The sequence below is a fragment of the Cynocephalus volans genome, chromosome 5 (genome assembly GCF_027409185.1).
Source record: "Cynocephalus volans isolate mCynVol1 chromosome 5, mCynVol1.pri, whole genome shotgun sequence".
Taxonomy (NCBI): Eukaryota; Metazoa; Chordata; class Mammalia; order Dermoptera; family Cynocephalidae; genus Cynocephalus; species Cynocephalus volans.
The window spans coordinates 32,391,003-32,404,276 of NC_084464.1; the positions used below are offsets into that span (position 1 = coordinate 32,391,003).

Sequence of the window (13,274 nt, forward strand, 5' to 3'; positions counted from 1 at the left end):
TTATTATTGTTTTGGCAGCTGACCAGTACAGGGATCCAAACCCTTGACCTTGGTGTTACAACACTGTGCTCTAACCAACTGATGCTACTGGCCAGCCTAGTCTTAAAATGTTTAGAAAACTAACCATAAGAAAGAAAAAAAGGAAGGGAGAAAGGAAATGAGAATGGACTTGCCTAAATGATATGTTGCTTTCTAATATTTCCCCCAATGACAGTGAGGCATAAACTCAATTTGTAAATTTTATCCAAGTCTCCTGTTTTATTGAAAAACAAATGAGCTTTTCTCAGCCTAGCAATCTTGGGCCAGAAGAGAGCCAATGCCCATGTCTTACTCCAGTGTGTGAACAGGCATTTATATGGTGCCTGTTAGGCACAGAGTAGAACCTTAAATATTTGTTAAAATGTTTATCTGTTTCTTTCTAAATTCAGAAACTTGTCAAAATGCCCCAACTATAAAACTGAAATGTCAATGAGGAAAGAATTTTCTTTAGAAATTGGTCACTCAGAACTTATTATCCAGGAAAAAAATAGTTACCACAAAATAATAGGCTAAAAAACAAGTTAGCTCACACGGGCATAACCACAGGCTGGGAGCTCACTACTAGAAATAAACTCATAAGAGGGTGAAGAAAAACATCCAATTACAGAACATTAGAAACAGCAACCTGGCTGGTCAGGTTATTTAATGCCCACCTTTTACAGCTGAGAAAACTGATATCCAAAGAACTTATATGGCCCCATATTACAATGATTTGATCATTTCCACTATATAATGATTTCAGAAATCTATCAGTTTAATAACACACATGATGATTTAACTCATTTAACCCCCATGATTCTGACAATAAATTATTGCAATTATTATTATTATTGCAATAATTATTATTGATAAATAATTATTAAACATTATTAAATATATTTATTGTTAAATATTATTAAATGTTAAATAAAAATAATTATTGCAATTATTGCTAAGAGTAAAAGTATTCAGAGAGGTTTCTCATGTTCTCCAGGGTCACACAGCAAGTGAGAAGCAGAAATATGCCTTAAACAAAGCTATTTTGCCTTCAATATCTCTTCTCTTTTGAGTCCACACACTCTCCTGATTTTGTCTGTCATTTTTTTCTAAAGTAGGGAGACGGCTGGACAGGGAATCACTTCAATATTTGACCCGATAGGATCACAGTCACTAAAATCTGATATTTACTCCAACAGGCTGTCATTTACTGTTCAAAAGATATCCAGAGAGGTTAAAGTGGCAATTGCTAGGTATTCACGGTGTGAGTGAATGAACAAATGAATAAACAAACGAATGAACGCTTGACTTTGTAATTCATGGATGAGGCACCAGAAATTACCTTAAATGGCCACAAGATGGCACTACTTCACTTGTGACTTCACAAAATCGCATTCAAGAATTTTAAATCATTTTGGTCAGGGAGAAAATGATTTATTGCTCATAATTGAAAGAGGCTCAGTTATTTCTTATACGTTTTGGGGGTGCTTCATTGTTTTCTCTTAAATCCACACAGGAGATACTGCAAATATAGACTTTAAATTAGGCCTGAGACCCTGAATGCTGTAAAGCTGGGAAATATTAACCAAGAAACCAGTCACTCGCCTGTCTCCCAGGCCACTCCGGAAAAACAAAGGCAGGGCTGACACCTGTCATTACTCCCTGAGCCTGCTCAGTTTGCAAAGCTTCCTCTCAGCACTTTCTTGTTATTCTACCACCTTCCTTGCTTCAGATTCACAGGAAAGTGATTCAACAACATCCAGAAAGCAACGCATTGGGGTTCTAAAGTGTGCTTGCTTCTTGAAGTATTTGTCTCACACGTTCCCTTGCCAAGACTAAAGTTCAAGTTACTGTAGTGAGTTAATGTATTGTCTGTACACCTTTAACTATTCAGTTCAGTTTACTGTTTGTGTTTGTTTTTTAAGTATCATTAGAATCCGGTTTACAAATCATTATTTCAACTTCTTAAGTTTTAGAACACCAAAATTATGTTAACCAGGGTCAATATTTCAACTTCAACTGTATTTAGCATTGACAAAATACACCTTAAATTTATTTTAATTTAAATACTTTAGAAATCTACTACTGCAAAATACACTTGTACATTGTTGATTTTTAGAGGGTCCAGAAAGTTTTGGGGTTGGGTGTATTTTATTAGGGTTCTCTATTGAGAATCCTTTTCCTGATATTTTTTTATTGAAATTGTTGGTAATTAACCTTCACTAATGACAATTCGAGTTTGATGAGCCTGAGAAGGAAGGAAGCTCACTCTGTTAGCTGCTGAGTAGGTTTGGGGAAGATCATTTCAACTGTATAGACCAAAAGAGCTGTTTGCCATTAAGATCTGTTTCCTGTACAAATACATCCTCCTTACAAAGAAGTTAAACAGTCTCTTAGCAGGTAAAGGATTAAACGGTTCAGAAAAGCAGGCCTCAATCACCATGTTGTAATGGGCTATGAGATATGTCAAAGTAATTTCTTATTAATAATAGTTTAAAGAGCTAAGGTTTGCAGTTGATTTACCCTTTAAAAATTAAACAAGCAACTAGACCATGTTCCAACCAGCCCTATTATAACCTCACTGGTTTCCCTTCCTGGATATGCTCACCATAGCAGAAGAGAAAGAGGTGGGAGATTTTATGGCAGGGGGACATCCTCACACTATAAAGTTCAATGGAAAATTAAAATTCCAATCTCTATAGGAAGTGTTAGACTTTTGTAAAAATAAATATTTATACAAAAGAACTGGAAATACAAACAAACCCACAAAGCTACAAAACAAAAACTATAAATACAATAAAACGTCAATAGGTGCCAAGATCATGAATGTCTTATTCTACTTACATACTTACTTAATTTTCTAGAAGGAATATTATTTTTTATAAATGAAGCTGCAACCAACTGCCCAACAATTAGGGGAATGTTTTTCAAAACTATAACACATTTATTCACAGAATATTACACAGTCATTAAAAAATATCTTTTAGGAAGTTTCTGTGATAACATGGAGAAATGCTTATGTATCAACATTTGCAATAAGCTGAAAGCCAATGCAGGGCACGCAATTTCTCTGAAAGGATGTATAAGAAAAAATAACAGTGGGCTGCCTCCAGGGAATGAACTAGAGAGCTGAGGGCAGCCCTAACAGGAAGAATTACTTCTCTATGTATATCTTTTCACACTGATCACATTGGCAAAAAATACGTTGCAGGGGAGGGAAAAATTCATAAAGCCATGTGGAGAACAGTAGCCCCCAGGTGAGCTGAAAGTCTGTTTCTTTCTTTCTTTTTTTTTTTTTTTTAAAGATAACCAGTAAGGGGATCTTAACCCTTGACTTGGTGTTGTCAGCACCACGCTCACCCAAGTGAGCCATGGGCTGGCCCCGAAAGTCTGTTTCTTTACACCAAGGTCCTGCAATTCCACTTCACCAGATCCACCCCATTACCCATGTGTGCACTGGAGAAATACAAGACGATGCTCAATGCAGTATGATTTATTACTATGGAAACAGTGAGAACAACCTAAAGGTCTGTATGGATTGAACTGTGTCCTCCCCAAATTCCTACGTTGAAGTTCTAATCCCCAATATCTGTATTTGGAGATAGAGTCTTTGAAGAGGTAAATAAGTTAGACTGGGGTCGATAGAATGAGCCCTAATCCAACATGACTGGTGTCCTTGAAGAAGAGGAGACGAGGACATAGACACACAGAGGGAAGACCAGGTGAGGGCACAAGGAGAAGACGGCCACCCACAAGCCAAGGAGAGAGTCCTCAAGAGAAACCAGCCCTGCTGACACCTTGATCTCAGATTTGTAGCCCCCAGAACAGTGAAACAATAAATTTCTGTTATTTAAGCCACCCAGACTGTGGTAATTTGTTACGGCAGCCGGAGCAAACTAATTCAAAGTCCATTGATAAGGGGATGGATAGATACACTGCTGGTTATGTTGGTTGTGCAGACAGTGAAACACCACACGGTTTTTCACAGAAACACTCACTACCAAAAGCTATAAAAGATGAAGGTTCTAGCAATATGGAGGCCAGTGAGTGGAGAACTTAGTCCCAGCATGCTGGTCTTACCCCACCTGAATCCTAGCCCACAGAGCTCGAGGGAGCACCACATTCAAGGGAAAGCCTGGATTCTAAAGGACTAGGAAATGTAGAGCTGTCGGCTCATTCCTACGGCCATTTATAGTGCCAGTCTCTAGAGGCAGGGGCCGGAACCCCAAAGTCAAGCCAGCTCTCCAACAGGGCCCCCCTCTCTCATGCCAGAGAAACAGTCCTGCCATGGTGAAAGGAGATCAGTCATTCACTCATTTGTTCAACTAACATTGATCCAATATCCCTTCGAGTCGGGGTCTTCCTAGGTATGAAGGTAATAACGAAACACATCTGATCACTGTCAGGAGAGCTCGATGAAAAGTCAATCAGAACACAAGGTTTTCTTGGGGATCTCTGAGCAGCATCCAGAAGGGAGTGGAGAAGGGCTTCACAGGGAAAGTCTTCTGCTGTGTATTTTCTCTGCCTGAAAGGCCTACCTTTCTTGCTTTGGGACGTGTCTACTCAAAAAAGGAAGGTCTTTTAGGCAGGGGGACTGACAGGTATAAGGGGGAAAGTCACCAACAGCCCTGGCTACTGCAAACGGGCTCCAGTGGGACAGCTGCATGCCTGCAGGGAGGGGCGGGAACAGGCTGGTTAGGGTGGAAGTGTAGGGTGTGGGTTTTCTGTGTAGACAGCAGGAGCCATCGAGTTTTCATGAAGAGGGGTGGCCTGATGGGCTGTCCAGGAAGAGTCTCTGGCAGCAGTGTGGAGGACTGGAGGGGCAGAAAACTTGTCCCAGCATCTGGTAGCTTTTCCAGGCCAGTGCTCACAAAGACAATTGTAACTTGGGACTGCAGCTGGAAATGCTGAAAGGTCATTTTGCCTGAGAAGAAAAGACAATAGAACAAAAGAAGGCCCGGGATGAATGGACAATTGTAGCTAGCAACTGCTTAGACCGTGCAAATTTTAATGTCAAAAGTGCTTATCCCATATGAATTTTCTTTGTCCAAGGACAAAAGGGGCCATTGGATCCTGGAGACCTTGTGGATCTAGAAGGGCTTTTCTCTAGAAAAGTGCTGCATTGTCCAGAAAAGTCTCCCCTTCTTCCAGCACTGATTGGATCAGCCGTTACCATAAAACTATCTGAGAGGCCGCCTAGGCACCCAAGGCCAACTGGGATGCAGGTGTACACGTTCCTGAAACATACCCAAACACTCACCTATACGCTCACTTGCAGGCCTAAGGAGGTGTTCTCATCCGAGAAATGCCGTAGGAACTATAAAGGGCTCCTTTGAGACCCATTTGTCCCCACAAAGTGCACTGTACTGGATGTTTTTTATAGGAAGCATAAAAACTTTGTGGGAAGTACACCCTGGATCAAGAAAATTGGCTTCTGACCTCATGTCTGCTACAGAAAAGATTTGTGATTTCTGGGAAAAGCATTAAACCCCCAGGCCTGAGTTTCCTGAGATGTAAAAAATGAGATGAAGCCAGTACTTTCCAAATCTGTCTGCACATCAGAACTATGTGGGTTTCAGGTCTTATTTAAGTCTTTAATCCACTCAAAATGGATTAGACTTAAATATAAAATCCAAAACCATAAAATTACTAAAGGAAAACATAGGGGAAACACTCCCGGAAGTAGGACTGGGAAAAGACTTTATGAATAAGACCCCAATAGCACAAGCAACAAAAGAAAAAATAAACAAATGGGACTATATCAAACTAAAAAGCTTCTGCACAGCAAAGGAAACAATCACCACAACAGAAAGACAACCTATGGAATGGGAGAAAATATTTGCAAACTATACATCTGACAAGAGATTAATATCCAGAATATATAAAGAACTCAAGCAACTATACAGTAAAGAAACACATAAGCCCATTAAAAAATGGGCAAAGGAGATGAATAGACATTTTTTAGAGGAAGACATACAAATGGCTTACTGGTACATGAAAAAATGCTCAACATCACTAGTCATCAGAGAAATGCAAATCAAAACCACACTGAGATATCATCTCACCCCAGTTAGACTTGCTATTATTAAAAACACCAAAAACAACAAATGCTGGTGAGGATTCAGGAAAAGGGGAACCCTCCTACACTGTGGTGGGACTGTAAATTAGTGCAGCCATTACGGAAAACAGTATGGAGGTTCCTCAAACAACTACAGATAGAACTACCATACAATCCAGCAATCCCACTGCTGGCTATATACGCAAAGGAATAAAAATCATCATGTCAAAGGGATACCTGCACTCTCATGTTCATGGCAGCTCTATGTACAATAGCCAAGATATGGAACCAACCTAAGTGTCCATCGACAGATGACTACATAAGGAAAATGTGGCATATATACACAATAGAACACTGCTCAGCCATAAAAAAGAATGAAATTCTGCCATGTGCAGCAACATGGATGAGTCTGGAGAAAATTATGTTGAGTGAAATAAGCCAGACAAAGAAACAGAAATACCACATGTTCTCACTCATAACTGGGTGCTAAGAAGGAAGGAAAAGAAAGAAAGAAAGAAAGGAAGGAAGAAAGGAAGAAAGGAAGAAAGAAAGAAAGGAAGAAAGAAGGAAAGAAAGAAAAGACCAAAACAATGCATTGGACTTTCAGAAGGAAAAAACAAACCTAAGGATACTACAGATGGGATGGGGGGAGGTCGGGTGGGGGTTTGGGAGAGATAGATTGGGTAAAGGGCAAAAAGAAAAATCACAACTTGTGCTAATGAATATGCTTATAGTAAATAATAAAAACTATAAAAAAGAAAAAAAATAAAACAACTACGTGGGAGCTCATTGAGAATACTGACTCCTGGGCATAACTCCAAACCACTTGGATCAAAATATCAGGGGAGCAGGATGCTGGAGTCTATATGTAACCAAATATCTGTGAAGGCATCTGTTACCTATGTATCCATAGGTCTCCCGCTTAGAAATTCAAATAATGGGGAACAGCACCACCCCCAACCCCGTGGCCAATCCTTTGGCCTGTATTCCTGAAGATTCTCTAGGAAGCCTTGGATTATTCCTGGGCATATCTTCCTCCGATCTCTAGCTCCTACTGCACTCTCCATCTTACTCAGCCTATTCTCTCCTCTCCTCCCAATACCAGCCAGAACTGGAAGCAAGTCCACCCTTTTTTAGGATTAAAAGTGTCTCTAGCTATGGTGGTCAGAAAGGAACATTGTAGAACAGCCTGGCAATTCTACACCTTCTTATTCTTACGGGTCCCCCTGACCAGACCACCCACTGGGAACACCCTTTCTCCTCAGGACCCAAATTTCTGCCATCCCATTATTCTGCTCCTGAGGAGTCCGTGCCTAATTCTCCCGGAGTTCTGCTGATTTCTGTAGCAAAGCAGTTTGCTCCCACAACCCACAGCAACTACTGGAAGTCTAGGCCAACCTTTGCATATCTCAAAACAGGTTAATGGACATGTCAAAGAAAAGGTCATTCAGGAACATAAGCAATAACAGAGTGTCCAAAATACTTCCTTTTAAACATAATCACATGATGTAGCTAGGCCCCGACCCCCCAGTGTTTCACTTCCCATAACCAGCAGAAGGCAGGTTCTGGTAGCAATACCCTAACCCTACCTCTATATGCATTACGCTGCTCCCCACAGAAGATGGCAGTAGAATTCTGTTTGCAACAGAAAATCAATCTCCCCACCCCTTGGGTGTTTAACAAGCTCCCCCAGGTGACAGGGCCAGCCAGTCTGCCCAAGACTCTGGACACGATGAGTGCAGGGGGTGAGACGGACTTTGGAGCTGTCATGCCAGGATTCAAACCTCAGCTCTTCTATTAACTTGCTGGGTGACCTTGGGCAAGTTACTTGTGTTAAACAAAGTTTCTGGAAGGCCATTGTTTTGGACGAATCTCCTGCACTAGTCCCCGGGAGACTAGACCAAACCAAAATGGAGTCACTCATGCTGAGGAAGCAGATAAATCCCCAAACAGATCAATTTATCCTAAAAACAGGAGATTCCACTCTACCTGAGTCAGTGTAATAAGGAAGTCCCCTCTGCTTTAACCCTTACAAAGATAAATAACCTGAAATAACCTGAAGTTAACCAATCAGTTTTTTTTTCTATGCTGTTTTCTTATTCCCACCTTCCAAAATCCACCGTCTGCCGCTGCCCAGTGGGACCTCTTGTATTTCGTGGAACAGGGGGTGCTCTGATTCATGAATTGCAAATAAAAGCCAATTAGATCTTCAGCTAAATTTGTTGTAATTTTGTCTTTTGACACTTGTTGCATGCAGTTTCTGAGACTTGGTTTCCAAATTTGCAAAAAGAGAATATTGCCAAGTTCACAGAACTGTATTAGGTAAGACATGTGAAAGTAACTGTCAATAAATGCTGGTTTTCTTCCTCTTAGCATACAGTAGGTAGCCTTAGATACGTTTAGGGAGTTAGACAAAGCTCACATGGACTGGGTCTTCTCTAAGCAAATACCTTTCCTCCTGGGCCTCATGAAGTCATTCACTAAACTTCAATCAAGATCTTTCTCGAAGGGGACTAGCTACCTCATTACCTCTATGGGCAACTGTGAAAGTGCAGCCTGCTCCTTTGGGCAGCCACTGCATTGACTGGTGGTGATACATTCAAGGTCAACATCCAATTTCAGGACAAGGGAAAGTTTAACTTCACTTGAACACAAGGCTGGAGAACAGTGACATTGCTGTCCTGGGTAACCTTCAGGCACTGTAAAATGAGGTCACTCTGAACTTGCAGAAAAACAAGGATCAGGAAATCCATCACTTTATAATTCCTGAATGCTGGGATTCTCCTGGGCACTCCTACAGCCCATTACTCTGGATCACGTCTTTCTGGGCACACTGTGAGCTCTTCAAGGGCAGAGAATGGGTCTGCAGCATCTTTTACCTGCAGTGACTAACAGAGTGCCAGGCCTACACCAGACACGACACATTTGATAAAAAAGTAAATGCATTAATTAATGGATGGATGGACCGGGTAAATTCAGGCTATGTAAGCTGGCTGCCTTAGTGATTAGTTCACATAATGTGCTTTCAGAATTCCCTGAAAACACAAGCTTTAATTTCAAAAACTAATTCTGAAAAGCAGAAAGGATGTTTCCCAGTGCAAAAGTGACTCAATCAAAACTGTCAAGTGCAACGATGCATTAAACTAATCCATTCAATCCCTCATTCATTCAACAAACTCTTACTGAATCTTCATTACATGCCAGGCACTATGCCAAGAGCTAGAGAAAACAAGGGAAAAAAGACGTGGTCCCTAGAGGGGCCGGGGATCAATCGAGGTTTTTAAGCTCCCTACGTGGTTCCATTGTGCAACAGAATTGAGAAGGACTGTCTGGGAGGGCCAGCTGCTCACTGCCCGGAGCCTGCAGGGTGACAAAGGGCAGACACCACACCAGTTCTGGGGGACCACCTGATAACTCCTCTGTTCTTCTCCCCATTTCCACCTCCTGCCTTTTTCTCTCTTAACCAGTCAGAATCTCAGATGAATTATTTATTGCTTTTTGCAACTTCTGAATAATACTCTTGGTTCCTTACAGTTACCTTAAAGAGTAAAAAAAATAAAAATAAAAGGTAAAATAGAATATTTTAGATTTGGCTTTTTCAAAAACAAAACCAGAAAATGTATTTCTTTTCAACTGAAAGCTCACCAATCCAAGACACATTTATTAAATGCATATTGCATTTAGGACAACTTGGAAGTCTAATGCAATAAAAAGTTTCAACCTTCTGTCTAAACTTTGGTTCTACACTGAAATTTTTTTCAATGGATTCTTAGGAGAAAAAGGGTACAAATCACTCTTCTATGTGCTGTCCTTTCAGTGCTCAACAAAGCCTCATAATTTAAAAAAAAATAAAAACAAGTCTTGAGGAATCATTTTTCACCTTTGTGCCTGGGGCCTAGCACCAAGTCTGACAATACAGCACCCACAAGCCCAGGAGGAGGGTCGCCTTCTACTCATTCCGTAATGAGTAAGAGCTTCTGGATGGTCATTAGTGGGACCAACGTTCCAGTTAGTGCAGGACTGAGGCACTGCAAGAATCCCTGACAAACCAGGACATCTGATCACCCTAACAGGCACCTCTCTTCTCATTACCAAAGCTCTTTGAGAAAAGAAGATAAACACCATGAAACCTGGTCATAAATCTCATTGCAAGTTCAAGGACTTCACTGTAATATGAATTATTCCATATACTCTGTATCAATGGTGATATTTACCATTTTTGCTAGTGTGCAAGATGTGCATTTTTCTCGGTCTTGCACCTCAAAGTATTCCTGTTGGAGACAGACTCTGATAGATGTTAGGCACCTACATTCCCTCTCCCTACCCACTATCTACGATTCCTCCTGGAACACAACGTAGGGTTGCCCAAAGATTTCCTGGCTAAATTGGAGTGAGCCTCATGCACCAGCTCACATGTACTACTTGTTATCTTCCTTTATCCATGTAAGGACTAGAGTTCAGGTTCTAGTACTCTTCCCCAGCACCAGGACTATACAAACATATTAAAGGGTGTCCGGGGGAGCCCGGTCATAGCCTGCCCAGGGTCATGAAGCCCTGCCAATAGCCCTCTGACACTAAAGATATAAATGCTGTGACCTTTCCGCCCTTTTCTCCTTCTTACTGCTTGCACAGCCCTAGGCGTAGATCACCGCTGCTTTGCTTTAGATAGCTGAGAAATGTTCCATTTCCTGGAAAGATTTGCCCTGTGGTTTCTCCCAGAAAACATCTGCATGCTTCCTTATCTGCTGATTCCCTCCTGCTGTCTACATAAGCTGTGACCTTCTGGCTAATAAACGAGACTTGATCAGAATACTGTCTTGTCTCCATTTCTCGTGTCTCTTGTCCCATCCAATTCCCACTCCCCCCTCCAGGGTCTGCGTTGAATATCCCGCGGGTCGGGACAAAAGGGACAAGCACGTCACTTTCACATTTCTTTGTCAGAAGAGAAGCACCAGCAGGACACCTCATGAAAGATCCACTGCTGAAGGCTTTCATGAGACCTCCTTGGATTCAAATCTCAGCTCCACCAGTCACTGTATGTGACCTTAGGGCAGGTAGCAAATGTCTCTCAGATCCTCAGTTCTCTCATCTGTACAACAAGGGTAAATTCTACCTGCAAAGGTGGGAATGAAGGTGGGAAATCACACTAAAAACCAAAACCATCCAAGTGCCTGACATCTATAGTAAAAATTGAGCATGTCATAATGCTCAAGTTTTAGGCAAATAAAACATTAAGTCTGTGCACATCTGCTAAAATACAAACACACACACAAGTTTCTGAACGTCAGGTCGCTATTGACGCAAACAAAAAGCAATTCTTCCACTTAGAAACATTTTCTTTATATAGAAACATACTATTTATTCAGTAAGAAATTAATTTTTTACCAGCTGATTTGAAGAAATTTTCTCCTCTCAAGCCATCTGATTGAGGGCACACCATTGCAGCATGTACTTTATTATTATCATTAATTATTATTTTCCACATTTAATACCATGTTTCCCTCTCCCATATGGAATATTACCCAATAGAAGTCTCCAAAAGGAGCCACAGCACATTCATAACAAAGATAGAAAAGAAAACTGTCTTTCAATTTTTGCTTTCCAATATAATGATTCAACTAAAACAAAGCTGGATTTAATCAACTATGAAACTGGAAATGTGAAAATCAGCCCGTGTATACGTCATGGCAAGGATCATTAACACCTCCATGAAATGAGGGGACAAAAGAGAGAAACATCTGCTGCTTCTTTTGAAACTTCTACAGAACTTTAAATTACTTTTGTAAAAAATTATTTCTTTAAAAGACATTCTGCTTCCTTCAATGGTGTCTTCTCAGGGCCATCCCTGGGCAAGCAGATGGTGCATGTGAAATGGAAAACATTCAGAGAACAGCAGCCCCTCCTAGGCTCCTGGTATCCGTGTACAAGGAGACTTTCTGATTTCCAATCTTGGCTCAGTTCATAAGAGAAAAGAGAAGGGTTACATTCCTGGAAAAAAATTCTGCCTATGTGAGGACAGGCCTGATGTGCAGTCCACTCAAGTGTTGGTGGCTAATCCTCCTGGCTCGTAGAGTCTTCAGTACCCTGAAAACCTCCCTCCACAGTCTTTCTGCTCCATGGTCTTCTGAGTGTAGCTAATGTGTCCACAAATGGTAATGTCACAAGTCAAGGGCACAAGGCTCCCCAGGAAACACCTGTGTCTCACTCAATATGTTCTGATTTAAGAAATCTATGACACGTCTTCTCAGCAAGCACCTTCTACCTTTTGCAGCTAGTGCCTGGGATCCCAACATACAGACTTCAATGCTGAAAATCATGTCAGAAAAGCAAAGACCATCTCTGCAGCTCTGCCATCCTCTCCACACACCTCCACTCCACTCAAATGTCCTATGAAATATAAAAACAAACCGGACATGGCTGATTGAACTGTACAAAAAGGCTTTGAAAAATACTCCCTGCACTTAAAAAAAAAAAAAAAATGCATGTAAACATTGCCTCTAAGTCACAGGAAAACCCTCGAGCCTTTTTGTCTCCTCTTTCCAATGTTTTGCAGTTTTTACTTATTCGCTTTTTCTTGGAGGTATCAATCTGTTTTTTTCTTATCAACAGAGTTCAGAGTCTGAAGCCGCCTTTGCGTATGAGTTTGTGGTTTGATTGGCAGAAATAGTATTATCAGGAGACTAATGATGTGCAAATAAAAGTACATGGACCTAGGAATAAAAACAGACACAAATTATATTTCAAACAAGAATACAAATGAGAAATGTCACATGATTACATCATCTTAGTACGGCGGCTTTCAGCAGTAGTGATGTGTCTATACACAGGCTTTCCTCAATCCATTCCACAGATGAGTCCCTTTGGTGGGTAAATGGGATGGACTGAAACCACAAATCTGGGCAGAGCAAACTAACCAGCCCATCTGCGGATAGGCATGGTATTATCCCATGGACATAGTCAGCAGACCAAAAGAAGTTACTCCATGACAGCTAGAAACCTCTAATATTCAAAGTCTAAGGACTCACAAGCCCAAATTCAAACCCAATACTGTGTTCCCTGAACACAAACATAACTAACACTAACCCATATGTTCTTCCCAAGTGTTAAGGGTTCTTCTTGCACGTCTTATGAACCAGAAGCGTCCTGATTTTAAAAACCTGGTCTATAACCCTGAAAATAACTTTCAAACCAGTAAGAAACA

The 13,274-nt window shown here is 41.0% G+C and overlaps 1 protein-coding gene across 1 annotated transcript in view; it reads right to left on the reverse strand.

Moving 5' to 3' along the window:
- Positions 1–11,397: 11,397 nt before the first annotated feature.
- MBOAT1 (membrane bound O-acyltransferase domain containing 1) overlaps positions 11,398–13,274 on the reverse strand; it is a 104,453-nt gene continuing 102,576 nt past the window's right edge. Inside the window, exon 13 of the mRNA XM_063097055.1 lies at positions 11,398–12,783. Coding sequence (XP_062953125.1) covers positions 12,657–12,783 — 127 coding nt within the window. The 3' untranslated portion in view covers positions 11,398–12,656. The remainder of the gene's footprint in view (positions 12,784–13,274) is intronic.